Source organism: Vulpes vulpes, chromosome 1 (genome assembly GCF_048418805.1).
Source record: "Vulpes vulpes isolate BD-2025 chromosome 1, VulVul3, whole genome shotgun sequence".
NCBI lineage: Eukaryota > Metazoa > Chordata > Mammalia > Carnivora > Canidae > Vulpes > Vulpes vulpes.
In genome coordinates this window covers 86,400,288-86,420,990 of record NC_132780.1, presented here as the reverse complement: position 1 = coordinate 86,420,990, position 20,703 = coordinate 86,400,288, and the positions used below count along the sequence as shown (strand labels likewise).

Sequence of the window (20,703 nt, the reverse complement as noted above, 5' to 3'; positions counted from 1 at the left end):
TTGTGTGTATATACCACATTTTGTTTATCCGTTCATCTGTCAGTGGACATTTAAGTTGCTTCTATCTCCTGGTTGTTGTGAATAGTGCTCCTATGAACATGGATGTGCTGTCATTATTGTTTATTTTAGCCATTCTAGTAGGTATGTGGTAGTATTTTGTCATAGTTTTAATTTGGGTTTCCGTAATGGCTAATGATGTTCAATTATTTTTCATGAACACTTCTGCCATCTGTATATCCTCTTTGGTAAAGATCTTTCACCTATTTTGTAATTGTTGTTTTCTTGTTTCTTGTTTTCTTACAACTGAGTTTTGAGAGTTCTTTATATGTTGGATATAAGTTCTTTGTTGGATATGTGATTGCAAATATTTTCTCTGAGTCTGTAGCTTGTCTTTTAATTCTCTTAATCTCTGCTGCTGACCTAAATCTAGGTCAAGATTTGTCTTTTGCATATAAATGCCCAGGTATTTTAATACCATTTGTTAAAAAGACTGTCCTTTCCCCAGTCAGCTTTGTATTATTTTAAAAATCAATAAGCATATTTTTCTTCCATATACTTCTCTTTGATAAATATCTTGTCTTGATAAATATCAAGTCTTCGGGCCAATTTTTAAGGAGCTATTCTCTTCTTAATCTTGAGTTTCAAGAGTACTTTACGTAGTCTAGATATAATGTCGTTTATCAGATATGTTATTAGAGATAGTTCTTGCCAGACTGTAATTTGTCTTTTCATTCTTTAACAGTGTCTGTTTCAGAGCAAAGGTCTTAATTTTGATGAAATACAATTTATTACTTCTTTTTTTCAGGATCGTGTTTTTGGTGTCTTTTGTAAGAACTTTCAAGATAATTTGTTGAAAAGACTGTCCTTTATCCATTGAATTGCCTTTGTGTCTTTGCCAAAAATTAATTGGCCACATGTTCTTTGTCCAAAATTAAGATTCACATTTGTGTAAGTTTATTTCTAGACTCACTATTCTTTTCTCTAACTCTATTTCTTCACCAATGTCATGCTTTCTTGATTATTGTAACTTTATAAGTCTTAAAATGAGATCCTGTAATATTTCTAACTTCATTCTTCATTTTCAAAATTGTTTTTAACTAGTTTCTTTGCCTTTTCACACAAATTTTGGTATCAAATTGTTTATATTCTCAAAAATTTCCTGCTAGGATTTTTATTGGAATTACATTAAATCTGTATTGCAACTTATATAGAATTGGTATCTTTACTATGTTAACTTTCCCAATATATGAACTGCTCTTTCTATTTAATTAGCTCTTTTACTTCTTTCATTAGCATTTTGAAATGTTTAGAAAACAGTATTAAATTTATACCTAAGTATTTCTTTTCTTTCTTTTAAAAAAAAAAACTATTCTAAATATATGAAGTGCCTGGGTGGCTCAGCCAGTTAAATGTCTGCTTTGGGCTCAGGTCATGATCCCAGGGTCCTGGGATCCTGCCCTGCATTGGACTCTCTGCTCAGCCAGGAGCCTGCTTCTCTCTCACCCTCTGCCCCTCCCCCCACTCATGCTCTCACTCTCAAATAAAATCTTTTTTAAAAATTTTAAAAACTATTATAAACATATATTTTTTTAAAATTCTGTTTCAAATTTTTTCATTTCTAGTTTACAGAAATACATTGTATCATGCTACTTTGTTAAACTTACTAGTGCTAGTGAAGATTCCTTAGGATTTTCTCTGTAGACAGTTATATCGTCTGTGATTAGGCATGGTTGTATTTCTGCCTTTCAATTTGTATGTCTTTTATATCTTTTCTTGCCTGGCTAGGACTTCCAATATTATAGTAAATAGGTATGGTAAATGGGACATCCATTCTTAGAAGGAGCTTTCATTAAGTATGGTGGTTAGCTGAAGGCTTTTTGCAGATGCACTTTCTCAAATTGAGCAGGTTCCCTTTTATTCCTGATTTTCTGGGAGTATTTATTACGAACGGATGTTGAATATCTCAGATGCTCTTTTTTTATCAATTGATATGACCATGTGATTTTTCTTCTTTGGACCATTATTATAATAGATTACATTGATAGATTTTTGAATATTGAATCAGTTTTGCCTCCCTGGGGTAAAACCCCATTGAGTTGTACTGTATTATTCTTTTCCTTTGTTGCTGGATTTTACTTAATGATATTTTGTGGAGGATTTGTGATATTCGTCTATAGTTTTCTTTTTTTATACTATTTTTGGTTTTCGTATCTGAGTGATGCTGACCTCATAAAATGACTTGAAAAGATTGTGCAGAATTGGTATTATTTCTTCTTTAAATGTTTGATAGAATTTACCAGTGAAACAATCTGGGCCTAAAGATTTTTTTTTTTTAAGATTTTAAACAGAAAATTCAATTTCTTTAACAGGTACAGGTTATCTCTTTTATTATGGGTGAGTTTTGTTAGCATCTCTGGTGCTTTGAAAGAAGGCTCTTCCTCCAGATTTCTTTATGGTTAACCAACTACTTCATCTCCTTCAATGTAGTCCGTATTTCATTGCTAACTTCTCAGTGAGGTCTGCCTTCATTCAATCTCTATACTGAATCTCCCTTCTCTCCCAGCACTCTTTAACAGCTTTTTTGAGATATAATTCATATACCATACAATTCACTCATTTTACATGTGTAATTCAGTGGTTTTTAGTAATATTTACCAACTGCAACTATTTTAAACATTTCATCACCCTAAAAAAGAGACCCAATCTAGCAGTCATTTTCCTTCCCCTCCCCCACCCACCCCTGTTTTCTGCCTTGATAGGTTGACCTATTCTTCATTTTTCCTATAAATGGAATCATACAATAAATATATAGCCATTTGTGACTGGCTTCCTTCACTTAGTGTAAAGTTTTCAAGGTTCATTCACATTGTAACATGCATCAATATTTAATTTCTTTTTATTGTCAAATAATATTCCATTGTAGGAATATATCACATTTTATTTATCCATCCATCATCAGTTGATGGACATGTATTTGGTTGTTTCTATTTTCACTGTTGTGAATAATGCTGCTATGAATACTTGTATACAAGTTTTTGTGCAGACACATATTTTCACTTCTCTTAGTTATACATCTAGAAATGGGATTGCTGAGTCATATGGGAATTCAATGTTTAACATTTTGAGGAACTGCCAAGACTGTTTTCTGAAGCAGCTGCACCATTTTACATTCCCATCAGCAGTGTATGAGGGTTCTAATTTATCCATAGGCTGGACAGCATTTGTTATTATTTATTTTATTATTGCCATCCTTGTGGGTGTAAGATAGGTTCTTCTTTTTCTGCCCTACCTTCTTCTTTCCGCAGCACATCTTACCTTCTTTTTCTTTTTTTTAAGATTTATTTTTTTATTTGAGAGAGAGAGTGAGAGAGAGAGTGTGATGGGGAGGGAGAAATTTTAGCAGACTTGGTGCTCAGTGTAGAGCCTGACTTGGGGCTCTATCTCAAGACCCTAAGATCATGATCTAAGCTGAAACCAAGAGTTGGATGCTTAACCTACTGTGCCACCCAGGCGCCCTCACATCAAGCCTTCTAATGTTTATAAATTATCTGTGTTGTTTATTAACTGGCTTCCCTTCCCCCTAGATTATAAATTGCATGAGAATTGGGATTTTTGTTTTCTTCTTTGATAAAATTCAAGAGCAATTAGAATAGTGTCTGGCTTATGTTAAAGTATTTAGTCAGTGTTTGTTGAATAAATTAATTAATGAGGAGCTCTTGATAGTCCTTACCTATTGCATATTTGTGGTGTTTGCAAGTGAATGTGATTTGGTAAGTGCTGGAATGGGGGAGGGACAACTATACCAGTTTTCAATTCTTTCTTAGTGTTCATATCATTGAGAGCTGTTTAAGAGCCTAAGGAATTGAGAAGCCAAAATAGACAAAATTAATATTTCACCAAATTTAATGGACAGGTTGGGGACCTATTCCCTCATGAATGGATAATGAACTTAAGTAACTGTTACTGTCTGTTCTGTATGGCAACAGCGTTTAAAAGGTCAATGTGAGGGCATTATTGACACAAAAAGGATGCCTGGGTTGTGTTTTAGTTCACCATTTGTGTACCTGTAAATTTTATAAGTGGACCTAATTAGACCAAGTGAGTGTAAAAAATTAGTGGATAAGAGAAAGAATATAACTTTTTCTGAAATTCTTTTATTCTGTTTTCCTGAAGACATACAAATTAAAACAAATTTCCTCTCTATGCATTAAAAATGAAGGAGAGTAAATATTCCTCTTTGTTTTTTTTTTCCCCAGTAGAATGAATTTTTTTCTTGTTTCAATCTTCCTACATTTAGATGGATGGAAAGAATCATTAAGGCCCCATCTTTTTATTTATGGAGCATTTATTATTCATTATAGATCTATTCTAGGGATGAAACCCATTTATGGGAAAGAGTAATGTGAGTGCTAACTTTTTGTATATTTTTCATAATAGAAGTTAGTGGTTTCATAAATAGGAAAACCTTCCATCATGGGTTTAAATTAGCCAGCTGCACAATGAATGGCCAAACCATTAGGACCCACCTTCTTTAGATAAATAGAAACAGAAAATCTTATTTCTAAATGGAGTTGAGGAGACTCCCTTGCTTCCTGTCCATTCTAGAAAATGTGATATTGTTTGTTTAATCTAAGCTGAGCTCTAGTTTTAAATTTGTTGAGCCATAGAGCAGACTAAGATCTCAGGCCTGTAGCCTTTCCTAGGGGAGAGTTAGGTTTTCCTGGGATAAGTGAGCTCAGATACGCAAGGCATTTTCTTTCTTTCTTTCTTTCTTTCTTTCTTTTTTTTTTTTTTTTTTTTTTACACAAGGCATTTTCACTGACCATTCTATGCAAACCTTCTCAAGTGAGCCATAGACACTACAGATTTTACTGGTTTCTGATTATAAATTACACTTTTTTTTTTTTAAGAATCACACCCACTAGAATGGAATATAGAATTATTAACTTGCATTTCTTTGTTCCTTTTTTTTTTTTTTTTTTTTTTGCCACATTTAATTGCTGAGGGGGATGTAGAGGAGAGGAACAATGTTCCCATTGACATCTTGATAAAAAAGGCTTCCACTGGGATGAGACATAGTTTGAATTGCTTTAAGAGATTATCTGATTGTTTATAAACCTTACTTGGGTGGATAATTTCCTAATTTCATTTTCCTTTGGAGTAGTGCCACTGGTAAAATACTTTTTAAAGGTGCTACAGAACTCTTTCTGTCCTAGGTCAGAGAATTGTGTCAGGAAAGTCCATTATTTTGTTTCCTTTGCATATTATTTCCCTTTGTGGTTTTGTTTTGATTTTTTTCATCCTGTGGTACGAATCCGGTCTTTATCACTAAGGGCTAAATCCTGGAAAGTGACTGTTTTTTGGGTTCTGTATTTTCTGATTTGTTTCCCACTTGGAATACAAATTGCAGCCTTAATTCTTTCTTCTTTTTGTTAAATGAAAAGGGTTTGCTCATCGAGGCTTATAACATTTTTGTGCTAAGTTTTTTTTTCACCTACTTTTCCAAACCCAGACTCTCCAGGTTTTGAGACAGATGCTCTTAAGGTTTTCTTTATTCCAAACTCTAAGTGTTTAATTAGTACCTATTAAAAGGCAGGGCAGGAGAGACTATGTGAGAAATATAAGAGAATAAAAAGCAGGGCTAGCAAGAAGACTGGATCTTGGAGAATAGTTGGTGAACACAGTAAATATCAATGTGGCTAAAATTCTTTGAAAATACCTTCTGATCTATTTTTCATATTTGATAAGTGGCTCAGCATTAACATAGTTCAAAAAATGTATTCCAATTTAATTTATTTTAAAAATTGTGGTGGAGGGGCACCTGGGTGGCTCAATCGGTTAAGCATCTGCTTTCGGCTGAGGTGATCCCAGGGTCCTGAGTTTGAGCCCAACAGTGGGCTCCCTGCTCTGCGGGGAGTCTGCTTCTCCCTCCCCCTTCCTCTCCTGCTCATGATCTTTCTCTCTCTCTCTATCTAATGGAAAACACATAAATTTTACTGTCCTAATAACCATTTTTAAGTATACAATTCAATGGTGTCAAGTATATTTACATTTTTAATCAACAGATCTCCAGAACTTGTTCATCTTGCAAAATCTACACTACCATTAAACAAAAATTCCTCCTTTCGTCTCCCTCCCACCTCTTGTAATTTGTTTTTAAAGAAAACCTTAGGTGAATCAAGTGTGGAACACTAGGGATACCAACTAAAATTTAATCGCCTATTTAAATCTGATGTTGGTTTGGGCCAGGGCACGATCCTGGAGACCCGGGATTGAATCCCACGTCGGGCTCCCGGTGCATGGAGCCTGCTTCTCCCTCTGCCTATGTCTCTGCCTCTCTCTCTCTCTCTCTCTCTCTCTCTCTGTGACTATCATAAATAAATAAAAATTAAAAAATAAAAAGAAAAAAAATCCTGTTTGAAGAAGAAAAAATAAATAAATAAATAAATCTGATGTTGGCATATTGCTAGTATTATGTAGTCCTTTCTTTTTGCTACTTTCACAATTCAGTGCTAAAAGTTGAATTTAGTTACTACTCTATGAGATTTGCCAAAGTTCCCTTTGAATAATTTACATAATTTGCTACATCTACAACATATGAAGTAAAGTGTTAAAAAATAAAAAGTAGACAAACTTTGATTTCTGTTTCTCATTTGCAATTTTATTTGGGATTACAATTAAAGTAGGAGGAAGATATATGGGTATTAATTATAATAACTAACCCTGTTGAATTTTTACTGTATGCTAGATGCTATTTTAAATGGTTGTAATCTGGGGTGCCTGGGTGGCTCAGTCGGTTAAGCATCTGCCTTCACTCAGCTCAGGTTATGATCATTATCTCAGGGTCCTGGGATGGAGCCCCACATTGGGCTCCCTGCTCAGTGGGGAGTCTGCTTCTCCCTCTCCATCTGTCCCTCCCTCCACTCATGTGAGCACCCACGATCTCTCTTTCTCTCTCTCTCTCTCAAGTAAATAAATAATTTTTTAAGAAAAACAAATTTTTTTTTTAAAGATTTATTTATTTATTTATCATAGACAGAGAGAGAGAGAGGCAGAGACACAGGCAGAGGGAGAAGCAGGCTCCATGCCGGGAGCCCGACGTGGGACTCCATCCCGGGACTCCAGGATCGTGCCCTGGGCCAAAGGCAGGCGCCAAACCGCTGAGCCACCCAGGGATCCCCAAGAAAAACAAATTTTTAATCACTTTAAGAAACCTAGTCTGATTAGATGTGTAAATGAAGTAGTAAATAAACATGGATTGCAGAAATGCCTGCTCAATCTTCTTACTAACTCTGATGGGTTATTCACATCTATTGGTTTGAGTTGGTAATGTTTTTTATGTAGTTTCTAGGTTCATTAAATATAAACAGGCTTTTAATGCCTTCAAAAAATTTGAGCGTAAGGTATGAATAATTTCAGATACCTTTAATCCTGTGCAGTTGAATTTGATGTTTGAACAAGTGCGAAGGTCTTAATTTAGGATAGTTTAGTATCACTAAGGTCTCTTTCACAGCAACTCTTGCCTGCCTTTTGAATATCTGGTCAGCAGTGATATGAGATAGGATCTCATCTCAATCAACATTGCTGAGTCCCTGAAATGTTTAAGACTGTCTTGAAGCAAATCAAGGAGAAGGGCCTCAGATTCAGAAGGTCAGGCTCTCTAAGAACTTCTTCTCTAACGAGTACTGTTTATGATGCCCTCATTTGCAAAACCTCTTTACCACTTAGAGCTGAGATGCATTTTTATATCAAGTCTCTAGCTTGTTCTTAGTGTGAAGTTAGAATTAATTGCTCTGAGGATGATCCTCATTATCTTAATTTTAAATTTCTGTACTTTTTGTGGTCTTACCCTGTTTGGGGTTTACTATCTTTTAATGTAAAGAAACAAGAAATGGAAACACAAGATGAATCCAAAAGCACCTGTCTTGAACATTTGTGTTTGTCATGTGTTTTTGAGAGTCACACTGGAAGAAAGACAAGCAGTGTTTCACGTAGCTCACAGATCCTGGCCTCTGATTACTCTCCTGAGATTACTTGTACTTCCTGGCCCATCTGGGATTGGGGACTTGCTCATTGTTCTAGTCCTAAACCTTTTCCCTTGGGAATAAAATCCCCGCGTTCTTTGAGTTGATTTGCCATGACTATTCCCAGCTTGCCCTCCCTGGAAATGGCAGTGATTTCAGCTGCTGCTGTTTGCACAAGGCAAAAATCATCATCTCTTCTCTCCCCAGCCTGACCTTTGTCTGTTACTCCATCACCTGAAATTTTAAAAGTATTACATACAATGTTCAATGAAAAAGCATAGTGCTGAACAGTTTGTAAAACAGTGTACCTTGAATGTAAAAAAAGAGAATAATTAAAATGAATATCTGGATTTGCCTAAGAAAGTATGGAAGGGGCCATGGGATACTAATAAAAGTAGTTATTTGCTTGTGGAATATAGGTGGAGTTCAATTTGAATAGGTAGGGGACAGGGTGAAAGTGATTGGCAAATGGTTTCGCCTCTGTGAGTCTTGATATCCTTATCTGTTTGAGGGAACTAAAAGGAATTGCTTAGCCTGTCTTTCAGGAATACTGGGAAGCGTGATGAGAAAATAAATATAAATATGCTACCTAAACATCAAATAAATGGATGATTACTATCAGATTTCTGGAGGAAGTTGTGACATTGATTTCCCAAGAGGAGGAGGGGATATAGATCTCACCATCTTCCTCTTTATAAGCTCTGGTCAAGTTTCAAACTCTTGTATAAGAGTCTGGTGTACTTCTTTCATATTTCTGCCCTGCAAATCTAAAGAATCTTTGGCCTCTGCTGGAAGAAAATTCACTTTATAGAAGCATCTATGTAGCACCTTTTTTTGATTCTTCAAGAGTAAAAGCTCTTTACTGCTGATGAATAATAATAGAGTTAAGCAAATGGGGAACTTACTGGTTCCTGCAAATGAAAAGCTCAGGGGCAAACAGCTTATAAATTTGGTTGGATCCAGATGCTTAAAAGCTAAGATTAGGAAGCTGTCTCCTGGGCATCCCGGGTGGCTCAGTGGTTTAGCGCCATCTTCACCCCAGGGCCTGATCCTGGAGACCTAGGATCGAGTCCCATGTAGGGCTCCCTGCATGGAGCCTGCCCCTCCCTCTGCCTGTTTCTGTATCTCGCTGTGTCTCTCATGAATAAATAAAATTTAAAAAAAAAAAAAAAAAGGAATCTGTCTCCTTTAAGCCTATGTTCCTCAGTATGGACTTTTCTTATTTTAAATTAGACTTTTATGGAGGCAAAATGACTACTTACAGCTCTAGGCTCATCTGCAGGTAGTTTTAACAGATACGGAAGAAGAGAGAGCCCTCTTTTCCTGTTCCAGAAATTCTTAGACTGGATGTCATTGGTACAACTTAGGCACAGCCCCTCTCTGAATCAGTCACCAATGAAGGAAGATATCAGGCCCTGATTGGATAAGCCTGGGTGCCCTAGAGCCCAGGATTGGGGGTAGCTTTACACAAATAGCATGGACTGAATGAGGAGGAAGGTGGTTCCTCAAAGGCTATCAGGAGGGCTATTTATAAAATAGTAGAAAAGGTGGGCACCTGAGTGGGTCAGTCAGTTAATCCTCTGCCTTCGGCTCAGGTCGTGATCTAGAGTCCTAGGATTGAGTCTTCTCATCTGGTTCCCTGCTCAACGAGAAATCTGCTTCTCCCTCTCCCTTTGCCCCTTCCCCCTGCTTATATGTGCGTTCTCACTCCCTCAAATAAATAAATAAACACATACATACATACAAACATACATAAAATCTTTAAAAAGATAATAAGTAGAAAGGATTAGAAAAGAGTGCTAGACATACCTTTCCTCCCTCCTTCAAAAAACAAAACCAAAAACGTAGTGCAATACATCATTTTGGGCGTGGTGGGGATGAAATGATAAACAAGACATTCCTCATAGGGATTGGAGTCATGTGAATATGCAACTATGTCCATATGTTGCAATGAAAAAGTAGTGCTATAACAGAAATAATAGTAATAGCTAACATTTGGGGCTCTCTGGTTTCTAGGTACTCATCTAAGCACTTGAGCTTTTTAACTCATTTATTGCCAGAAGAACCAGAAAAGGTAGCAGCTGTTCTCCCATTTTGTAGATGAAAAAGCTGAGATATAGACAAGTTACTTTTTTTTTTTAAGATTTTATTTATTCATTTGAGAGAGAGACAGAGATAGCAAGAGAGAGCACAGGGAGGCAGAGGGAGAACCAAGCTCCCCACTGAGCAAGGAGTCCAATGTGGGGCTCGATCCCAGGACCCCAGGATCATGACCTGAGTGGAAGGCAGACACCCAACCGACTGAGTCACCCGGGTGCCCTCAGACAAGTCACTTTAAAGTGCTTTAGAACAGTGATTATTGCCTCTAGTCAGCCAGAATGGTGATGGCGCCCTGCAGGGGGCGCTGTCTGAAGAGGTTTTTAGGATTGTAGGAAGATTTCACCAGAGGGAGAGGCCAAGGGTCTGATTCTAGAAACAGCACAGGAATGGGGCTGAGGAGGTACAGGGAATGTTTAGGAAATGGCAAAAAGTAAGAGTAAGGTTACTTTAACAATGGACTTGTGGAAAAGGATGAACAAGAGGGAGGACAAGGATGGCCCACTGGGACCAGCTATAAAGCCTGGCTGCGGCCTGGAGGGGCTCAGCTTATTCCCTAGTCTGTCGGATTTGTAAGCAGGGGAGAGACATGGATAGAAATGAAAATAGCCAGCCCCCTGAGCATTTTTCGTGGGGTGGGGGGGGATGTTGGCTTTATTTCACTGCCTTATGTTCTTGAGATGTTTTGGAAAGTCTTTACAAATGGCCCGTTGGGTGGCATTGTAGTGGTGGCTTCTTTAAAGGACTTCGCTGTGCTGTAGTGAAGGGCCTTTTAAAAAAGGAGCCTGTTTTTTTTTGTTTTGTTTTGTTTTTGTTTTTTGTTTTGTTTTGTTTTGTTTTTTGACATTCTGTTTTCTGTAACTGCTGTTGAGGTGAGGCAAAGCCAAGCCGGGCTCTTATGAACACTTGAACACAAGACAAGCAGTTCCCTGTTCCTGTCACAGTCTTACAGTGAGCCATTCAGCACTCACAACCAAAAAGATAACACGGACTCGTATTCAATAGTCTAATTGCTCTTCTGTTTTGTTCTGTCATTAAACAGCGTTAGAATTGAGAATTAGGACTCTCTTTCCTCGCCAAAAGAAAACACAAGTGGCTTGTTGACTGCAAGATTTACTCTCACAGATACTCCCAGAGTAGTGTAAAATCCTGGCGGCGCATCCACAGCGAGACGCTGGTGGCATATGCCCCGGCCTCCGCTCCTGAGTGCAGGCTCCGTGCCCAGAAGGACATCGTAAATCATTTAAAATTTATGATGAGCCCAGTCGTGTGCTACACCCTGTTAGTTGGCCGCCGTCTGTCCTCTACACACTATAGCCTTCCTTCTTCAGAGCACAGAGACTTTTTCAGATGAGCCATAGGACAGAGAGCTCAGGATTTTCCCTTTGGCGAGCCCAGCCAAGAAGTAGAAGGGGCAGAAAACAGAAGCCTCCTGTTCATAGAGCTCTGCCACAGGCCTTGCTTGCTCCCTCCTAGGCTGGAGGTGGGCAAGGGGTAGCAAACAAGACCGTTAGCATTATTGGCCTGTCTTCTTTTATTCATTTATGCCACAAATGCACATATTTTCTGAGTTCCACCAGCCTGCAAGGCGCTGTCGGGAAAACAGCAGTAACAGAAACAAGAATTTTGGTTCTCGTCGAGTCTGTGCTTACAGAGTAGGTCCCAGTTCAGAAGGGGTGATGTATTTTGCAGGATACAATGGATAAAGGTGAGAAGAGGAACAAGCTAGTCCACACTGGGTGTGTGAGGAAGGGATTTCCAATAAGGTGGCCTCTGGGCAAAGACTTGAAGGAAGTGATGGAATGATCTTGGTGGGGTCTGGGGAAGTCCCATCCTGGTAATGACAGAGGCCACCATGCAGGGGCTTGCTGCTTGTGTCAGCGGACAAGCAGCAGGGCCGGAGGGGCCGGAGCAGAGGGAGCCAGGAGGGAGCGATTAAGGAAGGATCCCACGTTTGGGAGAGGACATCCTATGGGGGGTCAGTCTCTGGGGGGCTTTGTGAAGACCATGTCGAGGAGCAGAGAGAGTGTTCAAAGTCAGATGGACAGCCATTGGATGCTTTTGAAAGCTCTGTCCTTTTCAAATATTTGAAAAGCTGGAGTAAAAGCATGAAGTCAGGAAAATGGGAGCACAATGCATCCTTCACTGCTTCGAAAAACGTGTGTGCTGTTGTAATCACAATTGAACTGTCGGAACTTTAACTCACCCAGTCCAGGGAGCAAAACAGAACTCAGGGGTTTGCTTGATCTTCCTGTAAAAACCACACAGGCTCTTTCTGATGGGGGATAAAAGTGAGTAACCATGAGCTATTTACTCAACTGGTAACAATACTTTTCATGGAGAGACCTAGCTACTGCCTCCAGTGATCTGTGCCCTGCGAAGTCTCTTCCCCAGCAGTGTTTGTGAGGCAGACATCCTGACATCATTGCTGCTGTTGCACTGATTAGGGTGAACTTCAGAGTCAAAGAGCAGCTGGCTGGATGCTCGACCTCAGATTCAGAGGCTTCAATAACCCGCTTTGCTCTCAGGGAACACAGAGCTAACTCATGCTGTTCACCCGTCACAAATGACTTACTTTACTCTAGAGCTGTAGGGACCCTGGATGGGCTGGATTAACATGCTAAAGTTACAAGGAGTATGGTTCTGACTCCTTAGGAGGAATACATTCCTAAGACTGAATGTGACAGATATCCAGAGGAGGCTGTCCAGCCTCTGAATGTTTTCAAGCAGGTGAACACATCTCCGGAATGTTCCTGAAATGACTCCTGCTTTGTGCGGCCCTGTTGGACGAGAATGACCTCTCAGACTCATTCCAATGCAGAGCACTTCCAAGCCTGTGAAACAGTGTCCAGTGAATGTGCTCTGCAAACATACAGACACTATGTAAACATGAGGCAAATATTTTAAAAGATGAAGAGTGTGATACTTGTTCTTCTGGGAGAGCAGTGGTTGAAACTTTGTGCCTTAGCAACATACTTTCTCTGCACAGTCCCTGCACTTTGTTCCCTTTGGCTCCATACACAGTTATCTGTTGTATGTGTTAAAAACATGCTCAGCCAAAGACCAAACAAATCGCCACGGCCTTTTCCTATCAGGGCCGGTGTATAAGAGGTAGAGCAAAGAACAAAGCTGTGGGTTTTGATTCCTGGCAGGAAGCCAGGCTGCTGCTTCAAAGCTCCAGAATTTTACAAGGAAGAAAGAGGAGGGATTTTTCAACTGAGATTAAGTTAGAATTAAAGCAACAGAAAGCTTGAAACTAAAACTGAAGCATTCTCTGGGATCCATACTAGAAAGACAGAAACAAAAATGGGATATGTTCTGGGCTCTCAGAGTATTTTTTTAGTGCAAGAGTGAAAACTTTTAAAGATGCCAAGGCAGAAATTACAGAATGGCCTTGATTAATGAATGATACAGGATCATACAGCATTGGAGCTGGATGAGGTATCTTTCAGCAATCCTTGAATCCAGTGGTCAGGGTTCCTCTGAACCACCTGCACAGTGTTAGTGCCCCATAGTGTCATCAGGGGTATTGTTTGGATCCTTGTGCTGACAGGAGGTGAGTTCTCTTCTCTTTGACAGAAGCTTGAACAAATTGAAGCTCTCCTGTAGTAAACAGCTCTTGTTTTACATAAAAAGACAGCTCCATCTGGCCCCCTACACCCAGTTAACTTTGTTCATTGAACTCACCAGCAATTAGGGACCCCTGGGTGGCTCAGTGGTTGAGCATCTGCCTTTGGCTCAGGCCCTGATCCTGGGTCCTGCATTTAAGTCCCGCATCAGGTTCCCCGTGGGAGCCTCCTTCTCCCTCTGCCTGTGTCTCTTCCTCTCTCTGTGTCTCTCATGAATAAATAAATAAAAATCTTAAAAAAAAAAAAAAAAGAACTCACTGGCATTTAAATGAGCTGTTGTTACATGCTTCTGGAGGGAGGGTAGAGTGAGGGGTGGGTTGCAAACTAAAGGAAGAGGGGAAGGTTCCGTGTATGTGTCCATTTGAATCCATGAGGTGTTCATTATCATTCTTTGACCATTTTTTCATTCACTCATTCATTTGTTCATTTTCTGATTTGTTTACTTTCTGATTCTATCCAAAAACATGTTGACAAAACCGAGAACAACGGGCACAGATGCTAGAAATAACATACAAATGAAGTCAGGTCTCTAAGCAGAAGGAAACAGATTTCATCCATGAATTGTCATATGAAATCTGTGTTAATATCAAATGTTACTCTGACCTTTCTGGCAACCAGGACAAAAGGGAAATACACAATTACTGGTTATCAAAAAAGGAAAAAAAAATATTTCAATTTCTTCAAGAGAGACTAAGTTTTGGTACTCTGGGGCTCATGTCATTACTGAAGACTTTCAAGTGCTTCATACAAAACTGTCAGCCCAGGACACACCCCCTTCTCCCTTCTGTATCTTCAGAGTGTCCCTGACAGATCACCAGGAGCACCCTCAAAAAACACATCCTTAGTGTTATTATGAGCCCTGTTTCTATGTGTCAAGGCAGGGCTTGGGGTAATGGAGTTTAGTTTTGGTCTTGAAATCATGTTGTTCATGTGGCTCTAGGATTTGCAAATTCTGAGGCCCGGAATAGGAATTTTCGGGAAAATCAGAATCCAGTTCTGCTGTGGCTACCCAGTCTCCACCAATGTACCTTTCCTTCTCTCTAAAGAGCCCTAGGCCCTTTCTGTGGCCCCTTTTTGCTGTGTCAAGGTGCTTTTTCAAACAGGTCATCTAGAAGGAAGAGAGTTCTCTAGAACACACTTCGGACAATATTGGCTCAGATAATTAGTAGATTATATTAATTTTATACAGCATCTTGGCCCCTCGAAGTGGGGAGTGGAGTTAGCCAGGCAGGGTTCCAGAATGTTATATACACATAAGGTGAATACTATCAAAATCTTACCCTTAGTTCCTAAGACCCGTTCTGAAGTTGTAACAGGAATTTAAATTCTTCCAGAACAAGGAAGAGGCAGTGTTGAGATTCCCATCCCTTGACATGCCTGTGAAAACATGACTTGACTCCATTGTCCTGACTTGGGATTTGTCAGGGGATATACCAGAACATGCTAGACCTTTTGAGTATGGCAAGGAAAAGAGTTACAGAGATCTGATGTGTTGGACTTTTGTGATAGAGGGTGTGAGAAAACACTGCAAAAGTAGTTCTTTTTCTCTGGGATTCAAAGGAGTTACCTGAATATTTACTGAATGTTTGTTTGTTTGGTTTTAATGTAAGCATAATGTATTCTTTGTATATATTGCATATTCATGGAAGCCTCTGTTTTAGAATGCCTAAAGAAAAGGAATATTTCAAAATGAGAAGTAGATTAGTATTAGTATAGAAATGCTCTATAACTGATGTGAAATAATGTTTCTGGATTCTTGGCCAGACATCATCATTTGAAGGACCAGGCACAGTGGCTGGGTTTCAGAGCACGGGCTACAGTCCTTTGCTCTTGTCCTAATTAATTATATTGACTTCAACCACATGTTTTGGTAGACCACTAGAAAAACTGGAGTTTGAGTCCCCAGATGAACAGAATAAATGTGCTCAATTCTACTTGGAATGTTTCTCATAATTATTTTAAGCAATGACTTGATTCTTACTTATGCTTATTCTTTTTAAAAGTATTAGAAAGGAAGATATCCACAAGACAAAGTAGAGAGGAGCTGATAAGAAGGGGCGTTCTTAAGGAGTTGCCTGATCAAGGTGAGGAAATTAATCATACATTTAAAGTAACCTGATCCTTTATTCTTTGGTCTTTCATTTTCTTTTGAAATTTAAGATGATCATGGTCTTGGGGAGATAAAGAAGTGAGTATGGCACTCTGGGAATCTTGCTTTAATTCCGAATGCCTTTTTGGGCTGCAGAAAATCTAAGGTATTCTAGAAAAGAAATTCAATGACCTTTTTGGCGAGTCCTTCACCATATGTCACTAACCCTAAAGCTCTACAAAGGTATGTGGGCTGAAGATACAGATAAGATACAAATGCTTACATGACTTCTCTTCTGTTCTTGAGCTTCATTCCTTCTATACAAGTTAACTCGGTTGTTTGAGTAGATGCAGAGCTATTGCGTCCTGCCTTATGGTTTCCTACGCCTACCAGTAAAAGCAAAGGGAGGGAAAAGAAGTAGTAAATGTATCTTTTGTTCTTTATACTCTATAATACAATCAAATGTACAATCAATAAGGCACGAATGAACAAATTAAATTAATCTGCTTTATGCATTCTCTCATGTAATTTTCCTAGTATTGCTCTCTTTTCATTTCTTTGAATCTAATTGTCTTTCACCTTTTCACTGACAATTATTATATCCAAGTATTTTGTTTGCCCTACCCCTAATTATCTTCCCCTTTCTTCTCTATCCTCCCAAGGTAGAATCTTGCTCAAAAAGACAAGGCTTAGGGCAGCCCAGGTGGCTCAGCGGTTTAGCGCTGCCTTCAGCCCAGGGTGTGATCCTGGAGACCCAGGGTAGAGTCCCACGTTGGGCTCCCTGCATGGAGCCTGCTTCTCCCTCTGCCTGTGTCTCTGCCTCTCTCTCTCTCTCTCTCTCTCTCTCTCCCCTCTCTGTATTCTCATGAATAAATAAATAAAATCTTAAAAAAAAAAAAAAAGACAAGGCTTAGATAGAAACCCAAATAGACCCCCAGGAAGAAGACACCAAGATTGGTTATTTCTCCAAATAAGCAATACCAAATAAATTTCATCATTCCTACTACTCTTAAAACTAAAGGAAATTTTTGTTGCAAAATTGTTGATTTACCTCATGCCTTCCCTTCCCCCACCCCCTGGACATTAGCTGGGATAAAGTACTATTACTATACTTTTATGGGAATAAATAAAGTGCTATTAATTTAGAATTAAAATCACAGAATTCTTTTCCTGATAAATGTTCCTTGCAAAGAACATCTTTTGGAATTCACTATTTATAAATCCATGTGACACACTTTTTCCAACATCTGAATAATTCCAGAGTGGAGCTAGGAAATGCTTCACTATTTCACTCCTGCTTCAAAGAATATTGGGATGTCTAGACTGAATAATGCCCTTGAGCCCTCATAATTTAGGCATTTTGTTTCAATCTCTGCTCTTATTATACTTTAATCATTCTGTTTTATGAATGAACTTTATGTTTTCTCTGATTTTCTATTATCACGAAGCTATTTATTTCCTATCTGGGACTTCTAAAAATAAAAAACACATCCCTAATTTTTTGTTTGTTGAAAGTAGGCTTGCAGTATCCAAATTTGTCTCCCCTCTAATTTCTCCAGGGGTAGGAGAGAAATTACAGATCCACTGAGCGATTACCTTTCTGGGGTGGGCTAATGTGATTGTTTGGTGTCATTTATTTGGAAATTTTTAAAAGAAAAAATGGGAAAATGATTGAAACTGTTAATGAGTATGAAAGACAGATATAAAGACTCCCTTTGTTCTGATTAAAAATTATACCTAGAAAAGAGTTGACTTTTTCTAAAAACGAGTGACATTGGTCAAATTAAAGAAATGGTTAGTATTGATTGGCTTTTGTACTGCCTCATCTGTTAAACTATGCACTTGATGGGTTACAATTTCCTATACTTATTTCCCAGAAATCTGACACTAGTTGACCTTTTTGTCACTTCTGCAGACTGAATATTAAAAGTTTTAAAACATCAAAGAACAAAACAATTTTTCACCTAAACATAATGTAATAGGTTTAATGCTTGGGAAGTCATAAATTGCTGAATTTTACTTTCTGCCTTTTTTATGGTCCCTATACGAAACAAAAAAAAATGACCTAATCCTTGAAAGTTCCTGGTGATGCCGATTGTAAATAGAGTCTTTCCCCTTTTCAGCCAAGGACTGGAGAAAATAGTTTTCTGTCATTTTTCCAAAAACAATTATGTTGAAAATTTCGGTCTGCTTTCAGCCCTAGCCAGAGACTGGAAGCTGCTGTGCTTGGTGACAACCTCCTGTCTTCTGCCAGTGAAGAGTCATTTTTTTCCTTGATCTTCTTGACCTTGCATGAGCTCTTAACAGTTATTGTCAATTATGCCCTTTAATCGGGGAGCTGGATAGACTCTTTGAATCCCTCCAGCTACCCTGGGTTTGACCTCATGCCATACCACCCCATACCCTCACTCCCAGCTATTATTATTATTCCTTTTTAGATGATCTTTTTTACACTAACATCTAACTTCCATCTCAAAGTTCAACAATTGGTCTTCTCTCCTGAGAATTCCTAGGTCTAGTCCAAGTTCATTCCTTATTTTCTGGCTCTTTCCTTCCATCCTTTCTCTAAGCTTTAGCATGAGAGCATGGAGATATTGCTTCCTGCTGTGCAGCCTCCTTTCTCTCTCCCCCCATGGTGTACTTTTTAACCTTCTGATGAGTGAATTGCTCACTGTTTGGTCACAAATAACTTTCTACTCATCTCTGTTTCTCTGTTAACTATATCCCAGAGACACTTGTTTGACCAAAGAGAGGGAAGGCCCCCAAACACTCTCCTGCTACTTGTCTCACCACTGATGTCTGTGGGTGCTTTCTCTCTCATTCACTTGAAGTTTACAACCTTTCCTGAGTTGGCTTTTTCCTTTGCACACAAGTGCTCCTATCACTTATAACCACGGCATCTTTCTCAGCTCTCCTTTGCTGGCATGTTTGCGTGCATTCTAATGACTTACATACACTATATCAAAGATTCAACTTGTTTTCACTCTACAATAGTGCACAAAACTAGAAAACTTTTTCAGTGTACACACACAAATCAATTACTAATAACTTCAGTTCTCTGCTTTATTCTTGAATTTATATTTATCACATCTAGGTCTCCTTTTTCTACCATTGTTTTCATACGTGCTAGCTTTATTTCAGACCTCAAAGTAAGTATCTTTCCACATTGTTGACTCTGAATATTATGTGAAAATCCAATTTCTTGTTGCACCATGACAATGTAATTTTCTCTCTGGCTTTTTTTGTTCTAGATTTTAAAATCAGTTATTTAACCTAATAATAAAGAATTTTAGCATAATAAGAGTTAAAATGTAATTAAGTTTTCATTAACATGACTTTAACATATTTTTGTTGAAATACTAAAGCCAAAGTAATCAAAGATAAATTTATATTTGAGTTACCTAAAAATTAAGAGTTTTGTATAAAGAGATGGTTTTCTGTTTTATTTGGGATTTTCCATTCTTACATTAGTTTTTAGTTTTCCTGTGTCTAATATCTGGATGTTAATGTTACATTGTGTCTCCTCTCCCTTGTTTTTAATAGTGAATTCCTTGGAATCTAATAATAAGAATTAAGAATCTTTTAGTTTACCTTTGGCTTGACCTATACTCCTTGAAAAGTATTACCCTAATTTTATTGAAATAGTTAAGATTTATTTACAATGGCATTGCCTTCAATTATCATCTATTTTACTTTTTTATACAGGAATCAGATTGTAGGTACTTGGAAGTTATGTGGTTCAGTAACGATTGCTTTTTCATTTTGAGCATGACATAATTCCATGATATGTATTTTTATTATTAAAATGTCATGCCTATTTTTATGAAGAAGGCCAATGGATTTTATTGTTGAGCCAAACCAGTTCAATTATACTTAATGAAAATTTGAGAGATGATCTCTGTTTTATTTATAATCATTGCCAAAGTAAGATTAATCAAAGACTGCATAAAAATAACTCTAATCATGCATTTCTTCAAGTTTGCAAAGTCAAAACTTTTTTTTTTTTTTACTAGTGGTAGCAAAGCCTCTTAAAATGTTCTAAATATGATCTAGGGTTCATCTTTTCAAGCATCACTGAATTAAGAGTTTATGCAAAATGTCATTCACATTAGAAACTTCTAGAAATTATGAAAGTTCAGGGATTAATTAATATTAGGTATTTCTGGTTTAGATAACATGTTAAAAATTTTATTTTCAGTTGTGATTTTTTAAAAGTTCCTCTATAATTACTTTTTTCCACATTTTCTTTCCCTAATGTTTTCAAATTATCATTAATCCACACTAAAGGCTTTTGGTCAGTTATTTGTAACAATTACCTGAGTACATTTTAATATCTCCACCAAATAAGAAAATGAAAATAAAATTAGCCTCGCTACCATCTTTCCCTGAATACAGAGTGGCAATTTTATTCCTATGTAAAGTTAACATATCACAGATGCAATCATCTGAGAGCGGTGGTTGTGTATTTTCATATTCGCCTCTAATCATTTTTATGTGTAATTACATTTCGTGTTATTTGTGTATTTATATTCACTTTTTGTTTTCAGTGCTTGTTAAAATGTTTATTCCATTTTTCAGATTTCTCCTATTACCATTCAGTTTGTGAATGACAAAGAAACTCCTAAGTACTGATTTCAACAAAGCCTCAGCACAAGAAGAGAAGGGCTCTGTTGCCCCGGGATATTGTAAAATTAGGATAATAACTTCTACTGTCCTGAAAGGGCATGTGGACATCCCCTCCATTGCTACTTTCCCCCAAGACTAAGGATTTTCTAGCTCTTTCATTTGAATGAATTATTTAGTAAAACATGGTGAAACTATGCAGGATGTATTTGGTTCCCAGGGTGTGAAACATGAACCCAAA

At 38.0% G+C, this 20,703-nt stretch overlaps 1 protein-coding gene across 10 annotated transcripts in view; it reads left to right on the top strand.

Annotated features, from left to right (window-relative positions):
- Nucleotides 1–20,703, top strand: part of PHACTR2 (phosphatase and actin regulator 2) — a 261,570-nt gene that overhangs the window by 180,919 nt on the left and 59,948 nt on the right. For 9 of the 10 annotated variants that reach the window (XM_072719391.1, XM_072719419.1, XM_072719407.1 and 6 more), the window contains exon 3: nt 15,754–15,834. The exons of the other annotated variant lie outside the window; for it this stretch is intronic. In XM_072719391.1, the coding sequence (XP_072575492.1) occupies nt 15,754–15,834 (81 nt within the window). The remainder of the gene's footprint in view (nt 1–15,753; nt 15,835–20,703) is intronic. 10 annotated transcript variants of the gene reach the window in all.